At 51.8% G+C, this 26,026-nt stretch overlaps 6 protein-coding genes across 6 annotated transcripts; 2 read left to right on the top strand and 4 right to left on the bottom strand.

Annotated features, from left to right (window-relative positions):
• Positions 1-622: 622 nt before the first annotated feature.
• On the bottom strand, positions 623-2,601 carry A1O9_06072 (uncharacterized protein; the record flags this gene model as incomplete). The annotated part of the gene is made up of 5 exons (XM_013405284.1): positions 623-851; positions 988-1,772; positions 1,856-1,939; positions 2,093-2,293; positions 2,377-2,601. 5 exons carry the CDS (start codon positions 2,599-2,601, stop codon positions 623-625), a joined length of 1,524 nt encoding a protein of 507 aa, XP_013260738.1.
• Positions 2,602-4,625: 2,024 nt separating this feature from the next.
• A1O9_06071 (uncharacterized protein) lies at positions 4,626-8,753 on the bottom strand (the record flags this gene model as incomplete). The annotated part of the gene is made up of 1 exon (XM_013405283.1): positions 4,626-8,753. The coding sequence occupies one exon, from the start codon at positions 8,751-8,753 to the stop codon at positions 4,626-4,628; it is 4,128 nt and encodes a 1,375-aa protein (XP_013260737.1).
• A 1,358-nt stretch (positions 8,754-10,111) lies between these two features.
• A1O9_06070 (deoxyhypusine synthase) lies at positions 10,112-11,283 on the bottom strand (the record flags this gene model as incomplete). Its single annotated transcript, XM_013405282.1, has 3 exons — positions 10,112-10,180; positions 10,237-11,019; positions 11,074-11,283. The coding sequence occupies 3 exons, from the start codon at positions 11,281-11,283 to the stop codon at positions 10,112-10,114; spliced, it is 1,062 nt and encodes a 353-aa protein (XP_013260736.1).
• A 1,431-nt stretch (positions 11,284-12,714) lies between these two features.
• On the top strand, positions 12,715-18,914 carry A1O9_06069 (uncharacterized protein; the record flags this gene model as incomplete). Its single annotated transcript, XM_013405281.1, has 2 exons — positions 12,715-16,398; positions 16,452-18,914. The coding sequence occupies 2 exons, from the start codon at positions 12,715-12,717 to the stop codon at positions 18,912-18,914; spliced, it is 6,147 nt and encodes a 2,048-aa protein (XP_013260735.1).
• Positions 18,915-19,563: 649 nt separating this feature from the next.
• A1O9_06068 (uncharacterized protein) lies at positions 19,564-21,338 on the bottom strand (the record flags this gene model as incomplete). The annotated part of the gene is made up of 5 exons (XM_013405280.1): positions 19,564-19,690; positions 19,762-20,101; positions 20,180-20,550; positions 20,603-20,975; positions 21,050-21,338. The coding sequence occupies 5 exons, from the start codon at positions 21,336-21,338 to the stop codon at positions 19,564-19,566; spliced, it is 1,500 nt and encodes a 499-aa protein (XP_013260734.1).
• Positions 21,339-22,679: 1,341 nt separating this feature from the next.
• On the top strand, positions 22,680-25,676 carry A1O9_06067 (uncharacterized protein; the record flags this gene model as incomplete). Its single annotated transcript, XM_013405279.1, has 2 exons — positions 22,680-23,156; positions 23,190-25,676. The coding sequence occupies 2 exons, from the start codon at positions 22,680-22,682 to the stop codon at positions 25,674-25,676; spliced, it is 2,964 nt and encodes a 987-aa protein (XP_013260733.1).
• Between the last annotated feature and the right edge of the window lie 350 nt (positions 25,677-26,026).

The raw sequence follows: 26,026 nt of genomic DNA, 5'->3' as shown, positions 1-26,026 counted from the left end.
GCAGATTTCATTCAGGCAGGGCAATCAAGCCCTCCCTCCCTCGGCTTTTCCAAGTCAACATACTACCCGAGTACCTGCACTGTATGTAGCACCTTGTGTACAATGAGTTGTGGAGGATAGGTTGAAGCAAGTACTCGTCTCGAGTATCCGATATCACGTGCCAAGATTCACTTCCTCAACCCCTTTATCTTCCCTTCCCCCTTTCCCAGAAAAAAAAGCCCCTCCCCCGAAAAACCGAAAAAATTTAAAGTGTTGTGCTTGCTGATATTAGGGGGTCGCTGCTCATGGTTGTTCTCCGGAATACAGACGCCTAATACCTTGGGGAGGTACACACGGGCCACGGAACCGCCTGTCTCTGCGGTAAATCGGTTCATGGAAGAACTGTCTGCCTGGCCTGCGTATGTATGTAGGTATCTAGTTAGAGGGGCTGGATACATAGGCGTCTGGGTTGTTGGCTAATCAAGGTAGCGATTGTCCCCACGGACTTGGCCAACGAACGCGCCCAAGGCACAGCATACATAGCAAATAGAAGTCATATGACTAAGAGATATGGTGTAGTGTGCAGTAACATGCATGATATAAGATGCCGATGGCGATGTCGATGACGCAACTAACCACTAACTCAGTAGAACCAGCGATACTCGGGCGTGTCAGGGCCGTCACGGAGGCGTTCGGACGGGACGTCTCTGGCCCTGATGGTCCTGCCGGCCTTCATGTTGCGCCGTTTATTGTCAAACACCATCCACGCGCCCAGCGAGAGTGTCAAGAGGCAGCCCGTGGCGCCAAACACTGCCGTCGTGATCAGCGCCGGCAGGTATTTCGGTGCGTCTTTGTTTTGGAAGATGTTGGAGCTGGAGGGGTAGAAAATGGTGTTAGTTCTGCTTTTAGTTCTCGTGAAAGCTTTTTTGCTTTGGGGACAGCTAAAGGGAACACCCAAAAAATAGGGAACGAGGGAGAGACATTGCGTGAAATAAAAGAGAAACGCACCTGACCACACCCATGAGATTCGCAACGGGGACACCAACAGTCGTGAGCATCATGCGCTTGTTCTCATCGGCGATGTTGTTGTTGAACCACGTGTCGAGAATGACACTCGGGGCGCTGGTGCCCCAGGTCATCATGAAGCACGCGAAGTACGACACCGTGAGGTTGGAATGATCCACCGCGGCGAAGATGACGAAGCCAATGCAAGTAAAGGCGAAGCCCAGGGCGACGAATGGGAACCTCAGCCGCGTGTAATCCGACGCAAAGGCGAGGATCAACAGCATGACGGCGCCGGTGACGTTTGGTGCGACCGTGTAGAGGTTCGATTTCACTGTCGAATAGCCCAATTGCTTGACGATCACGGGCAGGAAGAGTGCCACTGACTGGATAGGAACGCCGAGGCACATCTCAATCGCCAGAATGACCCAGCTGGTTGGTTGTTTGAAGATCCCGAGAGCGGACCTAATATTGAGCTTCTCACTTACAATGGACGAGGAGTCGACTTGGATGCGATAGAAGGCGAGTTCTTTCTCTTCCTTGTTCAAGAACCTGGCCGACTGCGCGTCGTATGGCAGGAACCAAAACACAAAGATGGCGAAGAGGATCGAGCAGGCTCCTTCGATGATGAACAAGTATCGCCAGTTCTCAAGGGCTCCTGAGTGGATGTGGAAGACAGCGAAAGAGAGGAGACCTCCGAAGGCATTGGCGATGGACGATGCCGCATAGAAGATGGCCAGTCGACGTGCCAGCTCACCACGTCGGTAGAAAGTGGTCTGGTAGTAAATGACCTGCATATCCGCCCCAATCAGCATACTGCTCGATGTGGGAAAAGAGTCCTTCAAGAAGGGAGAAAAAGGTTGTTACCACCTACCAGGGGGAAGAACGCGGACTCCGCCATGCCTAAAAACCATCTCGTTGCCATGAGGCCACCAAAGTTTTTGACGGCGACGCCCATCTAGACGATGCACAAAGTCGGTCAGCACCGCTCCTTCTCAATCAACAAGACATGCTGTTCCTGTTCTGATCTTTTCGCGGGAAACACCACTACGATCAAAACGATATCGAGCTCTCATAGAGGCGAGTGGGAAAGAATCGGAATCAAACGCACCAGGGTCGCAAAGCCAAAAGTCACCATCATCGCCGGAAGGACCCTACTGGGGCCGTACTTCTTGCCAGCGAGACCGAGAAACGGGGCGGTCAAGACATAGGGAACAAAGAAGATGGAAAGGATAAGGTTGTACTGTCCATCCTTGAGGTGGAGGTCTTCCTCCAGGCCAGCAGTCTTTGCATTGCCCAAGTTCCCTTTATCCTATCGAGTGTAACAACTTTGGGTTAGCACCCCACCAAATATAAATCCAGGGTGGTGAGTGAAATAAACGGGCAAAGACTCACCAATGCGTTGAAGAAGTACATAACAGCGAGGCATGGAAGGAGCCGACAGTCGAATTTCCACACCAGCCTCCTCTCAGCGGCGGGGTCCAGCGCAATACTCGCGGAGATATGCTCCTCACCACCGGTGGGTGTGGTCCGGACAACGCCATCGTCGACTAGGACTTTCTTGTCATCCCCGAGGGTGACGTTGTGGCCGCTACCGCCGTTGCTTGATTGGGATTCCATGATCAGGCCAGGTCCTCTGGTACTCGGTACTCGGTACTGTGATCGAGAAGGGGGGATTGAAATCCCGTCCAATTGACAATGATATTGGTAACCGGCGAAATTGTGAGAAATGGGTCAGGCCGATGAAGATGAACTCTGTCAAGGTAGGACGGAACGGGCTCGGGTCTTATAAAATCCCACGATATGCAGTCATGGTACGAGGTAGTCGTTTGGAATCAGTAGGGTCTCAATATGGATTCCATCCGAACGTGTGGCATGTCGAGATAAGGGAGCGTTGGCTGCTGGAGTAACCTACATAAAGTACTACTCGTCAGTAACAGGAGTTGTCCGAGCCATACCTAGATACTCTTGCTTGGCTATCAAGGATCGCTCGCAGTACAACATCCTGTATCGCGGGCTCACGACGGCAACATTACCCCCTCCAGCAACCCTGGAGGGCCTTGTTGTCCTTCTGACAGGATAACGGTGTAGCACTCCACGAAAGCCGACGGGTCGATCCCGCTCTTCTTTTCCCCAACGTCGATGGTGGGGTGAGGCTAGCGAGGCCCGTTGCGGATGCTTAAGGCGGAAGGATAGGAGCGTGGGTCACGGGTCCTGCGTGGGGTCGTGGCTGATTATAGGCTGGTCACCATTTAAGAGTGGGCCTCGGGCGTTTTTATACCCGTAGGCTGCTTGCTCTTATTCCAACGGCGATCCTTTACCGATCTAGGCTCAACCTAGAAGAAATGTTGCATTCAAAAGCCCATTGCGATCATCACGAGTGCCTAGCAGATCAGAGGCTATGATTTGTTTGATGCATATCGAAGACTGCACCCGGATGAGTGTTGCTTGGACCGTACGGTACTTGCCACTTTCGAATCCATGATACAGGATGATGTACACATACATGACATACCCTGTCGAACAACCAAGGGAACCAAGACGGATGGATGGATCCCCAAGCGACCAGCCTAGCAAACTCATCGATTTCTGCTTTGGTAACGTTACATTCAGTCGTTCATGCGCCGAAAGTTGACCTAACAGAGATATCAAAAGTTTTTTGAGCGATTCACCAGCTAACAAACCTAGAGAGGTCTCCGCATCGAGTATTTTCTCCGTCCTTCCTCAGCCTGGGCAACCCTGTTCAACGTCATTGGCTGGAAATCCGACCAGAGGCTGTAGGAACGCGGTTGTTAGGAAGGCTTGAGAGCTGGGATGATCACGCCAAAGCTATCATGGCCGCAATGCTCGTTATGATATGCACGCACGGTTTGCTCAGATCTCTCGAGTGAAAGCCTGTGATGCCCTTGCTGAAACCGATGTCACCTAGAATATCTGCCAATTCTCCCCACGTGGACAAGCGAGGATGGTGGGGTGTGCATCAGGCTGTCGGCCTGTACTCTTGTTCAAGGGATCTATTGTGTAAGTTAAGATGGATGGCGAGAGCGGGGACACTTGGTGAGTCGACCCTCACAATTGAGACAACCGTCCAGACCGATGGAACTTCCTTGATCTACTCAATAGGAGGTTGACCCTGGAGATAGCTTTGCTAGTAATCAGGCTGGGAGAGATCCTTGAATCCCCCACGACTGACATCGCCAATTTCGTGGGGAGGTGAAGGTTCGAGGCTCGAAGGGTAACATCGGCCGGAATGCTACATCGCTTAGCACACGAGACTCCTGGTTTATGGCCATTTCTTGAGTCACAACAACATCCATTGTCAGTCCATCAAGGGGATGCAGTGGGGGAGAAAGAATAATTTGAATATTCCATCTGAAAAGATGCTAGAATGCTAGATATCGATGATCGTATGCACCCCGCAAAACCCCCTGCGCTATCGCTTGGCTTCTGAGTTCTGTCTGAGTCATTCTTGTTGCCCGCGTCATAAATGCTTGTGTTGCAAGTTGCAACCCCAAATGGTGATCATCCGGTCCAAAAAACCCAAACCCGCTGGCAATAGTCCAGGAAAACGCTGCATTCGCTGTGATTGTGCCCAAGATAAAGGAGAGAAGTTGAGAGTATCGTATGTACGAGCTGAGCTGCATTCACGCTCGGAACATCTTCACCACCTGCTTCACGCTCCTTCGGCAGATCGGGCAGATCTCGCACTGCCGAGCACATTCCACACAAGAGCAAATGTGTCCACAGTCAAAGAACAATGCGTCAATCTCTTCGCTGTAACAAATCTGACACAGATCCGCCTGTTCATCTGCGACCTGCCAATAAGTCGTGCCCATTCCCCATCGCTTTCCATATTCAAACCCTCCTACATATTTGTTTCCTGTTCGACTCTCCACAAATGTACCCTGTCCGTGCCGCTCGTCTGCGTCCCATTCTCCATCATATGTGTCGCCATTCTGATACGTCATTTTACCTCCTCTGCCGCATTTTTTATTGCAAACCAGTGGACCTTCGTAGGTATTCCCGGTAGACGTAATACAGAGGCAGTTTGGACCATGCGCCCGCCCGTTGACCAGTGGACCTTTGTAATAGTCCGTCCCAAATGTGGCGACCTCAACTGGAGTAACACTAGTCACTGATTCGATCGGATGCCTTCGTTCTACCATGCGGAGATATCTTGACAAGGCAAAAGGATTGGAGAACTTCCCTTGCTGTTCAAGCGCTTTTTCGGCAGAGTCGCCGAGGACTTCGCCAACGATGATGTCGACACCATTGACAAAGCGACGATCATCAAAATTCTCGTGGTCCTCAATCATGCTACCCTCAACGGGCGACTCGCGGCGCCAGACAATGAATTCCTTATCAGCTGCGTACCCCATGCGTGTTCTGATGAAGTCCTTCACTTTGTCATCGCACTTGGCGAAGAAGGTGCCAAAGACCATGAAATTCTGCTTTACCGTATCGAAAATCTGGATGAAGCCATAAATGTTTCTGACTTGTGGATCTGGTGTGGATGTTGCCGACGACGCAGAAGATGTGGATTCGGATGAATCGGTGGACTGACTTTCAGAGGCCTGCGTGTCGGTAGCAGGCTGCATCGTGAAATCCATTATTTCTCCGTCTTGTGCAATAACTGCAGCAATCACTCGTTCTTCCGCACCGGTAAGGGAGGTCAAAGTGGTAGGGTCCTCAGGCAGTTGAGCATTTGGGTCGGAGACTACTTCTGTGGAGGTGTGGTGGTTTGCTGCATCAATCAGATGCCCGTGTGGGACATCCGCTAACAGACTCTCTTCTGCTGTTGGAGGCGAGTCCTCTAGCTGCATTGGCGTATCTGCGTCCTCGACTTGTTCTTCTGATAGGACGAGCTCTGGTTCCCGGACAGTGGTGACTCTTTCTAGATCTGCAACAACTGCCTCCTGCACTGAAGCCTGCTCAAGATCAGCAGCTGCAAGTTGAATTCCACTGGGAGGAGCCACTGCTGCGATAAGGTCTGTTGGTCCGTCACTCTCTCCACTCAACTCCGGGTCTGGCTGTGTGGATTCAGTTTCAACAGACGGAATAGGATCACCAAACAATTCAATCTCTTCCCGGGTCTTCAGTACGGAGTACCAAAGGCAGATGGGTTGCACCAATGGTTTCTCTTCGGTGATATTACGTGACAACTGGACAGGCTCCATAAGCGCACTGGTGTAGTTGCCGATGTCAGAATAACGCATGATGAAAAGTCGAAGGCTACTCGAGTTTCCAATACCCAGTTTCCCGCAAAATGCCGTTCTGAGATCTTGATAAGTCGTCGACTTCGGGAGAGTAAGACAATGGTAAAGGCCCTTGTGGTTGGACTGTTTTTTGATGTTAAACATGTCCAGTAGACCTTCTCGTCCATACACACCCTCTTCTGAATAGAGTTCCACGTTGACTTCATCTGGATTCTCCTCCACCATTTCCTCAACGAATGGATCGTGCTTGTCTTGGTATTCCCACGTGAGGCTGGATGCTAGCCATCTTGGGAGTCGGTACGGCTCCAGAGCGCCGGGAAGATATTCGGGGAGGCAACTAGTTCTGATGTACATTGCCAGGTAGGCAGTCTGTCTCGTGGAAGTGAAATCTTTCAGCGCTTGCCCTTCAAGACCTTCAAACTCGTTGATTCGTTTTCTGGTATATGAGAAAATTTTATTTCCATCCCCATCTTCAAAAGCCAGCCATTTGGTGTTTGGACCGTTGGGCCGCAAAACGCTGTAAATCTTCGCTGAATTTCTTTCCCCGACATGTACCATGAAGCCATAAAGTGTATAACTTGAGCGGTCGCCTTCTGCGGTATTCTCAACCGCCATGATTTCATCGTTGAGGATGACACGATCGTGAAGGAGTTTCCATTCACGCGATTTCTTGTCAAACTTCTCTCTTGCAAGTGGGAGCGAGAGGAAGTCTGGTAGACGGCCGCGGAAATTCTTGGCTTCCAGGACTCTGTCCAGGCCCTGTTGGATGTCACTGACTCCTTCAACGGGTAATGGAGGTACGGAAAATCGGCCATCAGGTGAATCGAAGATTTTGGCAATCATGCGCATGGATTCAGGATCCTCCTCCAGTTCTAGCTCGATCCCTCTGCGAAACATTTCCCAAAATGTCACAACGTCAGTGAATGATTCTCCATGTTCTTTGAGAGATTCAATCACAGGATTGACATCAACGTATGTATCCTTGTCCTTCCTCAGCCACCGCATCAGGAACATGACGACCTGAAGCTGGCATATGAGAGGTCGTGGTCGGATCTGAGAGTTCCTCCTCCACTGGCCAGCGTCGATGGCTTGGATGACCTGCCGGAAGGGAGCCAACAAAAGCCAAGCAGTAATGCCTGCAACCGCAGGACTGTGGTATAATGGAGGGGTGCCCATTGGGTGATAACCGGCCAACGTCTTGGAGTCCCACTGAGGCTCGGTCTCTGAGGGATGCCACCATAATGCTTGACTCGGATCGTCGAAGATGCGGATGTAGGCGTCAATGGCAATTGTGTCATTCCGGAGCAGAGGGGTTCTCTGTGCATACTGGCGGCGATGAATCTCTTTCCATGGTCCATGGAAATTTGTCCACCCCCAGTCATCATTAGCACGGGAGAATTGGTGTTCGGAAGACATGTAGGTACAGGTTCGCGGTTCCTCGGGGTTGTACATGATCACTCCTAGCTGCGCGGGCACTCTCCAGGCTTCGTCTGCAGGCTGGATGTATTTCGATTCATCTGCCGACGTAGTACTCTCACGCGGGACAGGGTGTACATCCTGGCCATCAGTGCCTTGCGAGGTCCCTTGCGAGCTCTCCTGCTTCTGAGAATCATGGGACTCAGGGGCGTCACTTGGGGTTGCCTTGCTTGCTGGTCTGTTCTCTGCTTCGACGGTGAAGGTCTGGATGGGAACGGCGTCATTTCCAAGGTCTGCATCCGGAGTGCCCTCGTAGAAGGAGAATGTGCTATCGGGAGCTTCTGACTCTGGCTCGGGGGCGATCCTGCTGCATCTGATGTACGCACTCATGGAAGAGCACTTGTTCCCTCTTGGGTAGAATTTGATCTGCCAGTAATTGCCATCGACCTCTGCAGGCGGGGAGATCATAACCCGACTTGAGTTGGGCTTGTTTCTGGTTCCTCGCAGGTTCTTGATCACCCAGCTGAGACGAAGCTTCTTGACCGGTCGCTGGTCTGGATCATCCACATCCTGATAGATTCTCTTCTCCACACTGGGGACGTCTAAGGCACTCAACTCAAAATCTCGAGCATTGATCTGAGTCATTTCCTCCTCAGTTGGAGTAGAGAGATCGTCTTCCCAGGTGACCCAGTCTGGAACTTCCGGGCTGGGCACTGCTGCCATGGGAGGTGGGGGCGGGGAAAAGTCGTCTTGTTGAGGCAATGAGTCTGGTGGAGGTGGAATTGTGTCTTCAACTGGCCCGGTTGTCGTAGATGACAAATGCTCAGAAACAGACGGCACCTCTTCTTGAGATGGTGTTGGTATTTCGACAACGTTGGAAGGCTGTTGTGCCGGGGCTGGAGCCGCAGCTGCGGCATCTGCCATCTCTGTATCTGCCTCTTCAACAGCTACAGTTGTCGTGTTCTGTTCTATCTCAGGCACTGAAGTGGGAGGGGGGAATATCGGCTCTGGGAGCGTTGAAGGTTCGGTGAGAGAGTCTGGAGAGAAGGGAGGGATCGAGACAACTGACAATGAAGGACTCAGCGTGTGGGGAGCAGAGGCGTGCTGGACAAGGACGGGAGAATTCTGAGAGCTGGCCATGATGATTGAGGCAATGAAGTGAGAGATGAGTCACTTTGACTGTGGTTTATGTTAGGCTGTGATGGCGTACGGGGTAAGCGATGCTACATGGTCAACATCCAAGTGAGGCTGGGTCAGTTCAGGACGGAACAGCTCTTTTGGGGTCAGTTCCTCAGCGTAACTAGCAAGGTGAGAGCGGCGGAAAGATAGATGAGAGATGAGTGAGGATGCTCGGCCGTGGAACATGAAAGTTGATATATTCGGGGCCCAAAAAGAGACAGCGGCAACGAGGATGAGTAAATGGGATCTGGGATCTTGGATATGGGGATGTGTGCACAAAGGTTCAGCGTGGGTTAGCCAGATTCGACTAGTCAGTTAGTTGTTGCAGCCTGGACTTGAGCAGGCAGGCAAGGAACAGGCAGGCAGGCATAGGCATGGATGGATGGATGGATGTGAGTAGGAGTGAGTCTCAGTTGACCGGTTGGAACTTGGAAGAGGTTAGACTCTACAGGTCAGGCTGCAAGTGCAGAGGAAACAAGAGTCACCGGCATGTCAGGCAACGGCGTGCTAAGCAGGGGATGGATGGGGTAGCGTTTAGGGATGAGGTGCGGGTAGGTGGGTAGTTGGACAGGTGGATAGGTGCCAGAGAGGGCATATCAAAGCAAGGCACTCGGGTGGATTGAGGCGCAGGTGTTCAGCTATGACTGGGCCACAAGTTCGCCTTACGCCGGGAAGCCCAGGCTTATCGATGGTCATCGGATAGGCTCCGTGGGGAGGGGTCTGTAGAGCCATGCTTTTCTGGGGCTAGCCGGCGAGGGATGGCCTCTAACTGAGCACCTAATGTCTCTAGCCCGACGGAGCCCCACGCCATCCGCCCTCTCCAGGCGATGGATACCTGCACCATCCGCATGAGTGCTCCTTATAGAGTACTCGGTACTTTATGCAGGCCAGGGCTGTGGGCGAGGTGAGGCTCAGACTGGTTGTGAAAAGGAAGCCTACCACCGGTCAAGCCAAATTCCTTCTATATTATTCAGGCATCAATACTCTCGCCACTACATCGTCATTGGAGCGTCGCCACATTGACATGATGAATGATGCATACATACTCGATGCTCGGTATAGGAGGCCACAAAGGATTCACCTCGACTGTCTGCTCTCACATGAATTCCGTGGCGTGTTCTCCTTACCGTCCAACTCCTCCACCGCCTTCTCATTATCCTAAGAGTGCTCGCTAACCCCCTGGAGGATCAATTGGCTAACTAACCAGATAGTTAGGTTGGAGGCCGATGGGCTGTCTATAGGTTGCCCAGGTAGTCTCCGCTAATGCATACGTGTACTTCCGGTCATCGTACGAGGTACGCTGTGCTCCGTACCTGCTTTCAAGATTCCGGCTGAGCAAATGTCCCAGCGACGATCAGCGGAAAAGCGACTGTGGCCTCGACATAAACCTAAATTGCATGAGTGACTCCGCGGGTCTGTGGCCAAGAAGATTGTTCTCACTCACCTTGACACTGTCGCCGTCAGTTCTGATCTTGCCCCAACTCACAGCTTCATCTGGCCGGGCCCCAGCATCACTGCCATCGAACTCTTGTCCTGTGTTAATGTACACCGCACTTTCGGCACCATTCCGCATCAGGCACGCATTAGCAATATGATGTTTGACAACGCCACCACCTAGGATGATCATTCCCGCCCGCTTAGCCCGAACCGCGATGGTGTTGATCTTGCGAATATCCTGAGCAATATCGACTCCAAGTTGGAGTGGAGATGCTTTGAACGAATGAAAGTAGATCATGTCGCCGAGACTCCCATCAGTCAACGCTGGACAAAATACTGGGATGTCGTTTCGGTACGCCCAGTAGTAGACTGACGATTCATTGTTGATTTCTTTGCCAAGTCGGTGGATGATCCTGCTGGGGGACCACATGAAGCGCTGTCCACTACGTGCAAATTCATCCTCCTGCTCCTGTAGCATTTGGTCCAAGATAGGTACCACCCAGTCCTCGAACGCACAGTAGTTGTTATTCGGAACTACCAGGTTTCCAATGCGATTGAGTCCTTTGGCCCGTAACACAGCCCCCGGCGTCGAGAAAGACCCTAGATATGTCGGTGCCAGGCATTTGATGAAGTCTTCCTCAATCCCGCCCGCCGTCGTAACAATAGCCGACACGTGGCGGTGCTGTACAAGCCAGCGGAAAGTCTCGCGCAACCCCGACGATATCATATTGGATGTGTAACCGAGAAAAATGGTTGTTTTGTCACCGGTCTCTGGATCTCTCCATGTTCTCTACATTCAGTCAGAACCTGCCTCGCTGACTGTCGATTGCCGGAAGAAACCAACCATGTCGTTGACGATGCGAATGGCGTCTCCTACCGCACTGGACTGGAATCCTTGCCCTGTGATCTGATGCACGAAGTTTGAGATGACAGTGCGCTGTTCTGCAGGTAATGCGGTCCAATCGATGCCTCTGACCTCTTGGACGCCATCTGGCACCGGGTCAGATGCCACCAGGACTGCATCGGTGGCTTTGGTGGGAGGTGCTGAACCCATCCCTCAATCTTGCCCTAGCTTTGTATATCAAGCTCGTAAGCAGGACTTTTACCTGCATCTGATGCTGAATGTCCTATTTCCATCAGCATCAGAACAGTTCTGGGATTACGTTGGAGATATTTTTTGTGAGGGGCCGAGGAGGCGTGATTTGGGCATGGGAAGGCTTCCGCATTAGCTTTCCCACAGAGTTTGAGCAAAAATCCCAAGCTCCCTGGGGGGTCAGCGTGGGCCTATCGGAGAAGATAAGCACCTCCAGGTAGAAATAAATGCGAGGTAAAGTGGTAATTTGGTAGCCTAGTGGGATGGAGAGGCCTGGAAGTTGGTGGGCTTTTTCCCTGCCAAGGCACACCAGGACCCAGCAACCCGTAACGGCAACGTCTTTACATCAGGGTCAAGATCCGACAGTCACCAAAAAGCCCCACCGATAATGGCTATTCATTTCGTAATAAGCGCTGCCTGACATCGCGAATGAATCACTGTCCGCTGCTGTGGTCTAGAGGGAGGTTGCATGCTGCAGGTGACAAGCTCATAGTCGTGACGAAGCACTACTCGTACTATCTACTCGCAGCACTAGCATCCCAGCGGATCGGCGGCTAAATCTCAAGCGCGTTGTGGTTGCCTCGTTCTCGTCTGTGTCAGCCCCATCTCTTTCGTCTCTTCTCTCCTGGCCTTTTCCATCCTTTCTTCACGATACCCATTCCGCCATTACATTATCCACTCACAACAGTGTGTAAAACACAACAAACACACAACACACTGCCGCCCGCGCGTCTCCCTTCGGAATCCCGAGGCCTTGGATCAAATTCCGTCCGACGCGCTGTCGATTAGCCCAGTTCAACCCTTTTCACCATTGAGGTGTCGACCGAAGCACCACGTCGTCTACACGTCGGCAACTTCAGCCCTTCCAAATCCAAAGCGGCGCATCTGGAGTTTGTTCCGTTCAAGGTGCCTGTTGCATCAACTCAACAACAACGCGGTGAAGGAAGACCACTGCATCAATAGCAACGAATCAATCTAGAGTCTGATTTACCCTGTAGCAAGAATCCCGAACTCGGCAATAAGACCCTGTGTCGCTCAGCGCAATACCAGGGCTGCTCAACTTTGAGACTTCTGATCATACTGCAGCAAAGGGCGGGGAACCCAGCTGCAGGATCGCAGGGCTACCAACTGCCTTGCGACTGATTACATTCCTTTTGCGCTGAACGATCCAGGCAAATTGTGATCTGGTGCAAACCAGTCTTTTCCGCTTCGCCTTCGCCTTTGACGGACACCTCCAAGTGCACCACAGGCTTGTAGCAAGCTCCAAGCGCCAAGCGCGTGGCTGAAACGGAGCTGAGTCATCTCCAGCACGTGATGTCCTTCGTGCGACAACCACAACTCAACCCAGTGCTCGCTCCCCCTGTTTCTCCGTCGGGGCGGCTGACATAATCCATGTCCTCGCGGTACCCCAACTCCAACAATCGAGAACGCTCTCCACCTCCTCGGTTCGATCGCAGACCCTCAGGCACTTACAGCTCGTTAGGTTCGTCTTATAGAGGAGCTGCCGACCCTGGCCCATCATCCGATCGAGCTCCTCCACGTGGGCCCAAGGCGGATTTTCGAGGCTCTGGCTTTCTATTTTCCGCAGCGACTCGAGGTCGAGGCGGCTTCCCACGCTCTGGTGATACATGGGACCGTGACCGTGATCGCGATCGCGACAGGGAGACACGCCCTGCTCCACAGTCATACCGCGCCAGAGATGATGATAGACCAGACTGGCAACGACGAGACCGTGACTTTGGCACTGCAGACAGAAGCGGTGCAGCAGCGAGAGACACCCGGCCATATGTAGCTTCGCGTGATCGCTCTGCCTCTCCTATACGAGCCCGAAGAGATTCAAGGGAGAGCATTCCATCGACCTATAGTCGCCAACCCGACAATGCGTCCTCTTACTACGCACCTGCTTCACGAGGCGCCTTGAATAGAGGACGTGGCAGAGGTGATTGGGACCGATCCAGAGGTCGGAATTCCTTTGTTGGTGAACGGGACAGAGATCTTTTCCACAATCGCAGTCGCTCTCGGGAGAGTTGGCGTGATCGTGATTTTGATCGTGGTCGGCAACTCCCATCGGATCCGGATCGACCAGATCGCTACGAGCGCAGAGAGTATGATCGCAGTAGTAGAGAGCGCGATATCCGAGCCCAAGATGGCCGGCAGAGAGACCACTCCCCAGCCAGAAGCACAGGTGGACATGCGCTTGGGCCGGTGACGGCACCATCAGCCACCCCGAGTGACCGACCGGGAAAGCCTGACCACGAGTCCGGTAGAAAGTCATCTATTGTTGCTACTCCAACAAGCTCAACCCGTGATCCGCGTAGGGATGCCGATCAATCAGACTATTTTGGGGTCTCAAGAGCAGATCCGCTGCGACGTGATCCATCTCAAGTTGCTCAACAACCAGCTTCTGCTGTTGGCCTTGACTATGGACCTCCACCTTCAGTTGCTCCGGCCACTACTGCGGCATTCGAGAAGCCTCCCGCCTCAAAACCTCCTCCTCCTCCAAAGATAGAGCCGATCTCCGGGACTTCAACAACCTTCCAACCCCCGAGTGGACCAAAAGCTGTTCGGACACCCTCTACACCTAATGCACCGCAAGGCCCCAAAGCATCTCAAGCCAACGATGCTTGGCCTCGCAGTGAACCGCACTCAAGGCCCGTTCGAACGGGCATCGCGCCGGCAACAAGTACTGCATCGGCGGAGACGAATACGAAGAAAGAGGAGCCTCCAACTGAACCACGCGCCACCCAGCCTCCAACCGTTGATCGAGCAATGCCACCAAATGTACCTTCTGGGCCCAGATTGGGGACTACAGCATCAACTTTCAAGCAAAGAATATCCTCGGTGGAGCCTGTAGGCAGTACCCCATCTCCCACCACCCCACGGGAGCACTCGAAACCACCTGTCGTGGACACAAAGCCCCCAACGATTCCAACTGGACCAAGACTTGATAGGGAGGTAGCACATAGGGATGGTCCTCGACCCATGCCGGGGACCGGTTCGAAGATATGGGTTTCACCTGACTATAAACCGAAGCCCTCCATTATGAATCAACTGAATAAGCCATATCAACCGGAACCCCGGGAAAGGGCATTGTTCATACCTACAGGTCCCAGACAAGGGTCGGCCTTCCACGGGCTTACAGACAAGGGTCGGCCTTTAGCAAGTGCTGCCACCTCCATTCCGACGGCACCTTCAGGTCCAAAGGCACTAACTGCTGGTAGTCCAAGAATTCCAGATGCAAAGATCACACTTATCCCTAGGCAACCCATTGAAGATGTCCAAACGCCTGATGATTTAGAAATGTCAATGCCGGCCACCAGCGAGGACGATGACGAAGGCGAGGATGACCCTTTTGATGAGGAATATTTTGCCGAGTCAGAGGAAAGATTTAAACAAGAGGTAAATCTACTGGAAGGTCGGAAGCCTCCACCAGTGCTACAGGACGGTGCGATTGTGGCTCTTTTGATCAAATTACAATTCCTGGAGATGCTTTTGCAAGATAGCATACCACAACCTGCTGTCGCGCCGGTAGAAGATTCAAAGCAAGATCTTGCTGTCACGTTAGCCATTTCTACCAGTCTACCATCGCCCACCCGAACTTCAAATGATGCCAGCACCAAGTCTGAAGTGGAAGACCTTTATCCAAAGGGACGGCCATTAAAGCAAGCACCCATTAACCCTATCCCAACCCCACCAATCGAGGATCTACCCTACCTCAATGGCATTTGTTCTGACCGAGTAATATTCGACGAATCTGACAATGAGGTTGAACACGAAGCTGTCAACATGCTACTTCAGCAAGAGTTCGAGCGCAATGCTTGGGACTGGTGCTCAGAGATGGAAGACAACCATGCCGAATTCAAGTGGAAATTCCCTTTGTGGAGGTATGAAATTGCCCACATAGAACATGAACGGCGCGAGTTGCAGGCAAGCCCAGCACCGGCTTCTCCTGCTCCATCCGCTGCACCCTCTGTCACACCTTCGTTGACCCATGAACGTACGAGAGGAGCACGCAATACTACCGAAGCAGATTTACAAGCGGCTATCTTGATGTCACAGCAGTCAGCTAAAGAAGAAGAAGAAAGACGAGAGCGGGAAGCAGCATCTAGCTCTGTGCCGAACTATGATACTGAAGCAGTCATCCCCGCAATGCTGAAGCCGATGGAGATTGAATCATGCCATTTCCAAGATACCAATCGCTTGATCGCGCACGAATTGATCGTCGATATATACTCCTTTCTACCACCGGTAGATGACTTTACAGATGAAGAACAGTCTCTCTTCATCACGGCTTATTGTCAAACCCCAAAGAAGTGGGGCAAGATTGCCGAATCTCTACCAGGGCGCACTTATCAAGATTGCATCGCCCACTATTATCTGACCAAGAACAAGGCCCATTACAAAGATATTTGGAGACGATCGCAGCCAAAGAGAAGGCGTGGTAGGGCCGCAACTAAACCTCGATCAACTGCGTTAATGTCTGAGCTGGTGTCTGGTGATGACGGGGAACCTGGCCCTATTTCCGTCACGGAGAGTGGAAGACCAAGACGAGCTGCGGCACCAACCTTTGGAGATCCTGTCAGCGAGAATGACCCTTCTACACCAGTGCCTCAATCGAGGAAACTGAATGCCGCACCGAAAGATGGTAGTGCGGAGCCAACTCCGAAAGCCACTCGAGGCCGCAAAGCAGGTATAGCGACAAAAACAAGAAGAACAAAGGCTCAAATTCAAGCGGACCAGCAAGCACTATTAAATGCAGCTGAGACTCCACCTGGTAAGACAGTTAATGGAACCAAGGCAGAGCGAGGTCGCACCCTTCTGCGCGCAGAGAATGTTACAATCAGGACCGAACCACCAGCCGTGCCACAAGCTCCTCGACCATTAGACGCCAGTCTACCACAGTACCCTCTTCCCGACCTTCCAGCTGAACCGGTTGTCCCTCACAATCCTGTAATGTCTCAAGTTACTAGCTACTGGTCAGTGCCAGAGCAAAGCAAATTTCCCCAACTATTAGCCTATTTCGGTCGGGACTTTGCTGCAATTGCTGAATTCATGAAGACCAAGAGCATGACGATGGTAAGGAATTGTGTCGATCGCTAATTCCGGAATCTTCGGCTAATCTTCCTTAGATCAAAAATTACTATGTCCGACAAGTCAATGATGGCAAGGAGGAGTTTGACAGATTGGCTCAACTCGGTGACCAAGCGCGTGCAGCAGGCAAGAAGCTTGGACAACCTCCGAGTCCAATCGCACCACCAAAGCGCAGATATGAAGCAACACCTTCCATGGCGCTTCCACGTCATCTACCTGTTCAAGTTGAACAAACCCCGGTTGAAGCTGAATCATCAGGCCCCGTGGTCAAGCAGAATGTTATAGACGAATTTCCACGAAACATAGTGGAGAGAAATGCGTCGGGTGATGTCGTTGCCAAAACTCAGGCAGTTTCTCGAGATGTCCTTCGTGACCAGCTCCCCTTACAGCTGCAAGCCCAACCAAAGGTGGAGGAGGCTCAGAAATTGGACCGGACCTCATTATATGGGCCCAAGCCCTTACATGGTCCAAGACCTGGAGTCTTTCAGGATGATCACCTTGGATTTCCACCAAATCGTCAACCCTTGCGCATGCCTCCACAGGATCGGTCGCCTCATCAACATTCGCAGCGTCTTCCGGAGCTCAACCGATCTGATCTACCTAATCAGACTCCATTGTCAAATATTGCACAAAACCTCCTCAACCAGCCACGAGATTCTGTCACCCAAGCTCAGCAAAGACCTCAAGCTCCTCCTGTGCAGAACGTGCACCCTGTCCACTCACAAGCTGAGAATTATGGTCAGCAACCTGCAAGTATTTTTCGGCATACGCATAGTCGCAATAGTAGCTCAAGCGTTCCCAGTCATGCTCTCTTAGAGCAGGCTCAAGATTTGTCTTCACTCCGGAGACTTGAAACCCAGCCACGAAATACACACTACAATTTAGTGCCGAACCCGTCGCAAGTGTTAATTCCATCGGTATCATCAAACGCCCAGTCTTCGAGGAATGAGATGCCTGTTCAACCAACCCCGCCTCCGGCCTCCAACCTTGCTCCCGCAGAACCACCAAAGCCACCAACCAAACGGTCAAATGTTTTTGGTCTGCTCAATGATGACCCCCCCGAGCCACCACCCAAGCGCCCTTCACTCGAAGGGCCGAAAAGATCAAGCCTGATTTCGCCTCCGTCAGCACCAGAAGTAGCTACACACGGTGTCCTGCAACATCAGAGCCGTCAAGCACAACCGGAGGACCCTGTGCTTGGTCGGTCAATCAGAACATCTTATGGCTCCAGTGGCAGTACTGTTGGGGGTGGAGCTGGTCATTCCCTGGCAGATTATCAGAATGCCTTCAATGCTCTCCAGACCGCGCCACCTAGCCATGAGGCGTGGATGGACCGTTTTGATCCTAGACCCCAGAGTGGTCTAAGTGAACAGCGGAACTCGCATCACTCGCCCGTTTCGAGTCATTATTCTGTGGTTCCACCTTCTACACAGTCTAACAGTGTTCCTCCAATTCATTCGCTCCGTACCGAACCTTCCAGAGGCTTAGATCGTAGCCCAATGGATCATCGACGGTCATTACTAGGTGGTGTCGGTCAATTGCCTCATGCTCCATCTCCACCGCCTCCACCTCAACAACCAGCACAAACCAACCAGCCGTATCGAAGCCTATCCGGAAGTTCTCATCACTCGCGGGTGTCATCCATTGGCTATAATCAAGGCCAAAATGCAAGTCAGCCCAGTACTCTTGGTCATCAACCAACAACTCTCTCACAGTCTGCAAGCTCAACTCCGGTCTCAAGTCATCACCAACGCGCCCCTTCAGGTCATGATTATCAGCCCCGTCTGACAATACAACAACACATGGCTCAAAAACAACAAGAATTGCAACGTGAAGCGCTTCAACGTCAGCGAGAAGTAGATTTAGCTCAACAGCGAGAACGGGAAAGAGATCGCGAGCGTGAGATTCAACATCATCAGCAGCAGCAGCAACAACAACAACAACAACAACAACAACAACAACAACAACAACAGCAACAACAACAGCAGCAGCAGCAGCAGCAGCAGCAACAACAGCAACAGCAACAGCCTGCCCCTCCTCATCCTCATTCTCAGCAGCAGCTGAGGCGAGACATCTTCGGTATAGACGCCCATGCTTCGAGCACAATAGCTCGTCAGAACCAATTCGGAGGAGCCGCAAACCAGGCTCACATGCCATTCGCCCAACGTGAAATACAGAGGACTTTCACACCTCCTCAACAGCTTCACCATAATCCTTATTCTGGGCCTGGCGGCGTCGGACACACACTGAATATGTCACACCAACATCCACAAGCTGCTCCTCCGAATCAGCCCCAAGTGCAAGGGCAACAACCCCAGCCTCCACCACCCCAGCATCAGCATCAGATGCATCATCGCCTCCACGCACCACAGCCGCAACGTCAGTCACAATCACAATCACAATCACAATCACAATCCCACATTCTTCATCCTGGAACGCCAGTGCACTATAGAGCTTTAAGTCAAGGCGGGGTGGAGCCCAGACGTGAGGAGAGGCGATGACTTTGCAAGGTGCCTCGAGGTGAAAGGATCAACTGACGAAGGAAAGTAAGAGGATTCTTTGTCCGCTTCTACCTCTATCTCGAGCATGAGCGACATCTTGATGATGATCAAGACGTCGTCTTATTCATTGTATCAATTTTCGAAGAGTGTACAAAAAGATTCTGTGGCAGGAGCTATATCTACGTGTATGATCGGTGCTTGGACTTTTGGGTGGAAGAATATACAGGACAATGACAGGGGAACCCCCATACTTGGCTGACTATTGTACGGGGCACACCTAGGAAAAGGAGGGCTAAAAGATATAGATTTTATATTTCTGTACGATCATATTTGGGAACCCCGGTGCCTTGCTATGTGGCTGGGATTTCAGTTTGACGGATCATGTCCTCTCACCATAGCACAGCGTTTGGATGAATAGGATCGGTCTCCTCCTACTTCTCTTCTTCCACACACAACTCATTTATGAAGGACATGCTATGGACAGAAAGAGAAAAGCATTCGATTTCAAGAGTAGCCAGCACTAACTGTGTTCCAGCCTTCCTGTCGCCATGAAAACTAGTAGAATCGAGTCATGTCAATCAACTTTTAGACCAGTTGTCTGGCACTGCAAATCGAGCATCGTGTTCATCGATTTTCTCTCCCCCACCCTCTAGATGGGATGGTTCTTCGACTCAATGTCTTGATTTAAAGTCGCGTCTTTATCGTTCCTATTATCATTGGCCTTCGGAAGCTGCATTCGAACCACGGTGTTGAGGAACGATATGCCCCATTTAACACTGTGAGGAGGATTGTCAGCTCGTTTTCAAGGGGTGGTGAGGAAAGCCAGCATCCGCGCGCTCTTACTGACCTGGTCCATCCATCGACGACCTTCCCATTAGCACGGTGTCGACTATCACGCTCCTCTTGCGGCATGGTCAAGGATTCCCGTATGATTTCTGCGAAGCGAGGCGTATCCCACGGATTCACGCCGACGCAGGCTGGGAGCGTCTTTGCCGCGCCAGCATACTGTGACATGACCAGCACGCCCTTTTTCTTGGCCTGGCATGCTGAGTACTCGTAGCTTACCATATTCAGGCCGTCTTGGACGGATGATATGATGCATACATCGGATGCAGCGTACAGGGCGCACAGGTGCTCGGGCTGGACGGATCGGTAAAGATAGTGGATCGGGGTGTGCGAGAAGGATCCTTTCGTGCCTGTCAGTGTTTCTATTTGGATTTTGAGAGATGTGGAGGGGAGGAGTCAATTTTCGGGATTGGACTGACCGTGCTTGCCATTGATATGTCCGACCAGACGCTCAACTTCCTCTCTCAGTTTCTGGTAAGTCCCCACGTCTGAACGGGTTGGAATGGCTAACTGGATCAACGTCACCTTGCCCAGCCAGTCGGGATTCTTGGTGAGAAATCGATCAAAAGCTTTCAATTTCTGAGGGATACCCTTGATGTAGTCCAGTCGGTCGACGCCTACAATGATTTTCTGTCCTTCAAAGGAGCTTTCTAACTTTGCCAGTTCGGTTTGAGTTTCTTCGGCTGATAATCTGACCTTAAATTCGTTGGGCTCGATCCCTATGGGAAAGCCGTGGACAATGACTTTTCTGTCTTCGTAGTGCAGGTCGTTCGGTGAGACGCTGACGCCTCTGACGGCATAGGTGAGTAACAGGGAGGAAGGTGGATCGAAATTGGGCTTACTCCAGAACCGTGCAAGCACTTTCGACAAAGTCTCTTGCATAGCCGTTCGTGTGGAAACCTACCACGTCACAACTAAGGAGACTCTGGCATATCGCCTCGCGGAATGGTAATATAGAGAAAAAATCCTCGCTGGGAAATGGCGTGTGCAGGAAGAAACCAATGCGAAGATTCTTCTTCTTCGTCATCCGCTGTCGCAGAATGCCAGGAAGGAGTAAGAGGTGGTAGTCGTGGACCCAGATGATGTCGTCGTCTTCGACGTAGGGAAGGATATTATCGGCGAATACCTCGTTCACCTCCTGGTAGGCTGAAGACCAGCTTTCTTCGGAGATCACTTTGTCCGGCATGCGGTGCAGCAGCGGCCATAGAACGGAATCTATTTGAAGTCCAGCTGTTGATATTGCACAGGAAAATAGGGTCTACATCTCTCGATTTAATGGAGCCACTTACTCGAAAATCCATTGTAGTGCCTCTCAGCAAGCTGACTATCGAGAAAGACGGGCACCGCATCGAAGCCATGTTGGAGGTCACGGCGAACGGCGTCCTTGTCGTTCCGGTGTACATCGATACCAGGCCAACCAAACCATTTGAAATCTACTGCCTTGGCCAGACTCCTCAAACCAGACACCAGTCCCCCCGAGGACATGCTATAGTCGAAGTTACCATCTGGCTGTGGTTTGACAGTGATTGGTAGGCGGTTGGCAACGACAATCACACGGCCCTCGAAGCTCTCGTCCATAGTGTAGCTGAATGGAAGCTTTGGGTTGATCGGGTCAGATACTGGGATAGAAATACGGTGTAGTTTTGGGGTTATGTAGTGGTTCCCTCCACTCTTATATCAAGACCAGTTCTGCAAGTAAAACTTTTATCGCATGATGTCAGTGGTGGAGACCAGCGACTACTGCTACATGGCATGTGGACGTTGAGGATGTAAGGTAAAGACATCCGTTATACTGAATGGCATGGCGCGGTCCAGGGCAGTGGCAATGACAGATGGAAACTAGATGTGGTGTCCATGAGGAAGAGGCCCATTCCTATGCTGACCAATGCCACACAGCCAAGGAGAATAGCTGCAATCCGAACCTGGAAAAAGCTACTGAAAGAAAAGGCGGCAAAGAGAAGAGTTATGGCAGTATTGGTCCTCGACCTTTGAGAATCGCCGATTGCGGATTTAACATCCGCTGCACCCTGGACTACAAGGCTGAGATATGACGCCAGCTCCAGGGCCGATCACGCAGGTGAGGAAGGGTAGGAAAGCAAGATTTCGATAGCATAACAGAGACCGGGGGTTGTTAGCTCTGTCCTTTGTGTTGGCCAGGCAGCTCGTACTTGAAAACATCCGAAAAGACTGGGCTGAATGAAGAAGAGGAACGCAACTATTCAAACACAGTGATCCCTCCCAGGGATAAATACCTGCTGGAGATGCAAGTCGCACTATCACAGCTTCTGGGGGTCGGCGGCCGGGGGGGAAAAACATCTTTGATCAACCTTACCAAGCCATTTCCTTCTCAGGGAGAGAGATGCAGCCATACGGATGCGGATGCGGATCCTTACGCAGGTGGTGATGTGAGCTTGGTGGCCCGGGAGAAGAATAGGCAACGATATAAAAGTCAATGTGGTTTGCGGAGTACTGTATATGAGGAATCGGTATCACCGCCGAAGACGAGGGGCTGAATGGCTGATGTGGCTGAGGCGGGTTGGCACCGCCACACTAACGTCATATCTGGCTAGTAGCAGTTGGGCGCTAAGGGCGGCCTCACAGGCTGCGCTGGAGGGCAATCACGCTCATAACGGAAGTCGACAGTCGTACTCGTAGTCGTCGTAAGTCAAAGTCGAAATAGCCAGGCGGATCATTCGACCTCAGGCACCTAGGTAGTCAACAACAGCTTTGAAGGTTCAATCCGCCTCATCGGCCCTTTGTCTTCGCTTACGCGGTCATTCCTCTTACAAACGCCTGTCCGCCCCTCTGCTTCCGTCCATGTTATCACTCCTACCATTCCCACTTATCATGTAAAACCACAGGCAGCCAGCAATTCCAACTTCTCCTCCCGAGAACCATTGAAGTTCAACAGCCATAACTATGGTTACCCGAAAGTCCTCTCTCCCGTATTCCAACAGCCCTCCCGAGCAGCCTGTCTATGCAAACTACAATCCCAGCCACGAGGACAACCTCATCCCCGATGCAGCCGCCATCCCTCCCGTCCCTCATCCTGCCCGGAGGTCTCCTCAATTTCAGAATAATAATGCTCCTTTTGACACGGCAGACAACCCGTGGTCTGATGCTCCTCACAGGGATTTAAGGTCTGATCGCCCCCTGCCTGATTTTCTCAAGGCTGGTTCGCGTACTCCAGAAAACGGTCCTCCAACTCCGTCTCTCGCTAATATCCCGAACATTCTTCGAGCTGGCCAGTCTGGGGAAGACACTCCTAGATCCTCTCTCGATAGCCAGAGATCCAAGGATTTCTGGGACGACTCAGATGATGATAGACCGGGGAAGAAGACCACTAGCAAGAGTCCTAGACGAAGTCCCAAGAAACCCACCCTCCCCAACGTGGAGGTCACTCAAGACGACCCTTGGATATCGGTCGAGGCGCCTGCGAAGTCACCTGGCATCAAGAGGAAGCCGGTGGCAGTATCGCCGCAACATTCCAGATCTGATCTGACTTCACCAGTAGGCTTTGCCTCCAACAACCCCTTCAGGCGCCCTTCCGAGGGTACTGTAGTGCCAGATTTGTCCCAGGATGGGAATCCAACATCCAAGGGTAAAGCGCCAGTCAGAGATAGTCCCAAAAGCCCTCCAGTCCCATATGGTTCGCCAGCACCACATATGGGAAGTAGGACCGGCCCCGAAACATCCTACAATACCTTCCAACATGGTCAGCCCGAGACTGAAGCATGGGCAAATCAGCCACACTCACTCCCACCGATGCCATCAGGTTCTCCTCCACCGCCACCACCACCTGATGCAGCCCCCCTTTCGCCGTTCAGTAAACAGGCTCCATTAATCCCTTTGGAACCACAGAAGACAAGCTCCTCAGAGAACCCTTGGACCAATTCGGCGCCACCCATTGCCGCAACTCCCTCCCCAATTCCTTTTCCACCATCCCAGAAGCAGGTGTCCGCTTACAACCGTGACCTTCTAGACCGAGGACAGCAGACAGGCGTCGTATCATTACAAGATGAACTTTCCACGCTTCCCAATGCGGTCGAGACTGGACCGGTTACTCGACCTGAACCTTCTCTACTTGACGATGACAACGATGTCGGACCTCCTCTCCCTGTTCGACCTGTCCAGCGCACAGAGACTGAATTTTTTGAACCACCTGAGGGACCGCCTCCACCCAAACCCCCACGGCCAGCCTTGAAGACGACCGCCCCTTCAGAGCAAGAAATCGCGAAACTCCTTGAACAAAGGAATGAAACCTATCAAGTCAAGCATTTCAACTGGTTTGATCATAGTTCTCGGAGACTTCGAGCATCTTCGATGTTGACCCAGAACAGAAACGGTCCATGCCCTCTACTAGCTCTGGTCAATGCACTAATTCTGGGAGCTGGGGACGAGTCTCAACCAGCTCTGGATGAAGCACTTCGGTCTAGAGAGCAAGTCACTTTGGGCCTCATTATCGAAACACTGATGGACGAGTTACTTTCAAGGGGGCTTGAGAGCGTTGGAGATATGTTGCCCGATGTTGATGAACTCAATGCCTTTTTGCTACGACTACGCACAGGCATGAATGCCAATCCACGTTTTGTGCCTCCAACCATCCCTGCACCCAATCTCATGGATGATGATGGCTCCATGCTGAATATTCCCCAACAGCAGAGGGCCCAATACAAATCGGGCACATTTGAGGCCACCACCGATATGAAACTATATGGCGCCTTTACTGTGCCATTAATTCATGGTTGGTTGCCAGAGCCAGGCTCCGATGCTGCAAAAGCATTTGCAAGATCTGCTCAAACATACGAGGATGCCCAAGCTTTGCAGTTTGGTGAAGAAGAATTAGAATACAAGTTGTCCAACTTCTCACTGTCCCCGGAGGAGCAGAATCTGTTGCAAGACATTACGTCGATCAAGAATTTCTTCAAGACATATCCTACACAACTCTCACCTACAGGCCTTGAAGCCGTTCAAGATTCCATTCCATCAGGCTCATTCGCCATCATGTTTCGCAATGACCATTTCAGCACGATATACAAGCACCCTGAGAATGGACAGCTGTTCACACTGATCACGGACGCTGGCTACGCTGATAGAGATGAAATCATATGGGAGAGCTTGGTCGACATCAATGGAAAGCATAGTGAATTCTTCTCGGGAGATTTCATGCCCGTCAGCCACAATGGATCTGCAGATGAGTCCAATACTCATCCGGCACGTCGTTCTTCGCTACTTTTATCAGTCAACACTCCTTCCAATGCTAATGCTCCACTATCCCCTCAAGAGCAACAAGAACAACATGACGCCGATTTTGCCATGGCTTTACAGCTCCAGGAAGAGGAGGAACAAAGACAGCGAGCTGAACGAAATCGACGAAGGAGTGGTGCAAATCAAACTAGTGGCAGTGCGACCACGAACACTAGCAGCAGCAACAACAATCGAAGATCTGGAGGAAATATTCCCATCCCTCTTCCAAGTCGTCCACAGGCAGAAGTGCGCCCGTCGATCCCACCACGTACTTCAAGGAACCCCAATCCTGCTGTAAATCGACCGTCTGATGCTGACGCGGATGATGCGCCACCGGCTTATGAAGAAGCGGCCAAAGGACGACCATATATCCCGCCATTGGGCAGTCCACTTCATCCATCGTCAGATCCCAGCCCCATGAACTCGAATTTGCAGCTGACTGGTACCATTAGCAATAACTCTGGCTCTTCGGCTCTTGATAGCCACCCACCAGGCCCGAACGTGGCAATGGGAAGGCGGCAACCTGGACGTAGAATGAGTGCATACAACGAACAAGCGCAGTACTACAATGCGCCTCAGAGACCGCACGGATTGAACGTTGCCCAAGGGGTTGGCCCATCGGGACCCTCCCGTCCAAACAGACAGGATCGTGACTGTGTGGTGATGTGAGGCAGCAGAGAGAGTAACCCTACCTACCTACATAGTGTCCTACCTACATAATGTAACGAGATGAATGATTGATACCAAAATCGGGAAATCCGGGCATGACTTTTTGCATGATACGATGGGCTTTTGGTCCCGATGAGTCGTCATATTGACGACGGACCCAATCACTGTAGTAGACTGTCATCACTATAAACCAACGTAAGTCTTCGACATGTCCACTCTATCCCCTCGAAGTTTGCCCCGTCATCATCGCTGATCTTGCCGATATCGCCGATAAGCCACCGTCCTTAGACACCTCTGCTTGACTGATACGAACAAGGCAGCTCTGCTCCATCATGGTTCATCGTCCAGCA

This window comes from Exophiala aquamarina, assembly GCF_000709125.1.
Source record: "Exophiala aquamarina CBS 119918 chromosome Unknown aczIA-supercont1.4, whole genome shotgun sequence".
Classification (NCBI taxonomy): domain Eukaryota; kingdom Fungi; phylum Ascomycota; class Eurotiomycetes; order Chaetothyriales; family Herpotrichiellaceae; genus Exophiala; species Exophiala aquamarina.
The sequence above is the reverse complement of the archived record's forward strand: the minus strand, read 5'-3'. Positions and strand labels throughout refer to the sequence as shown.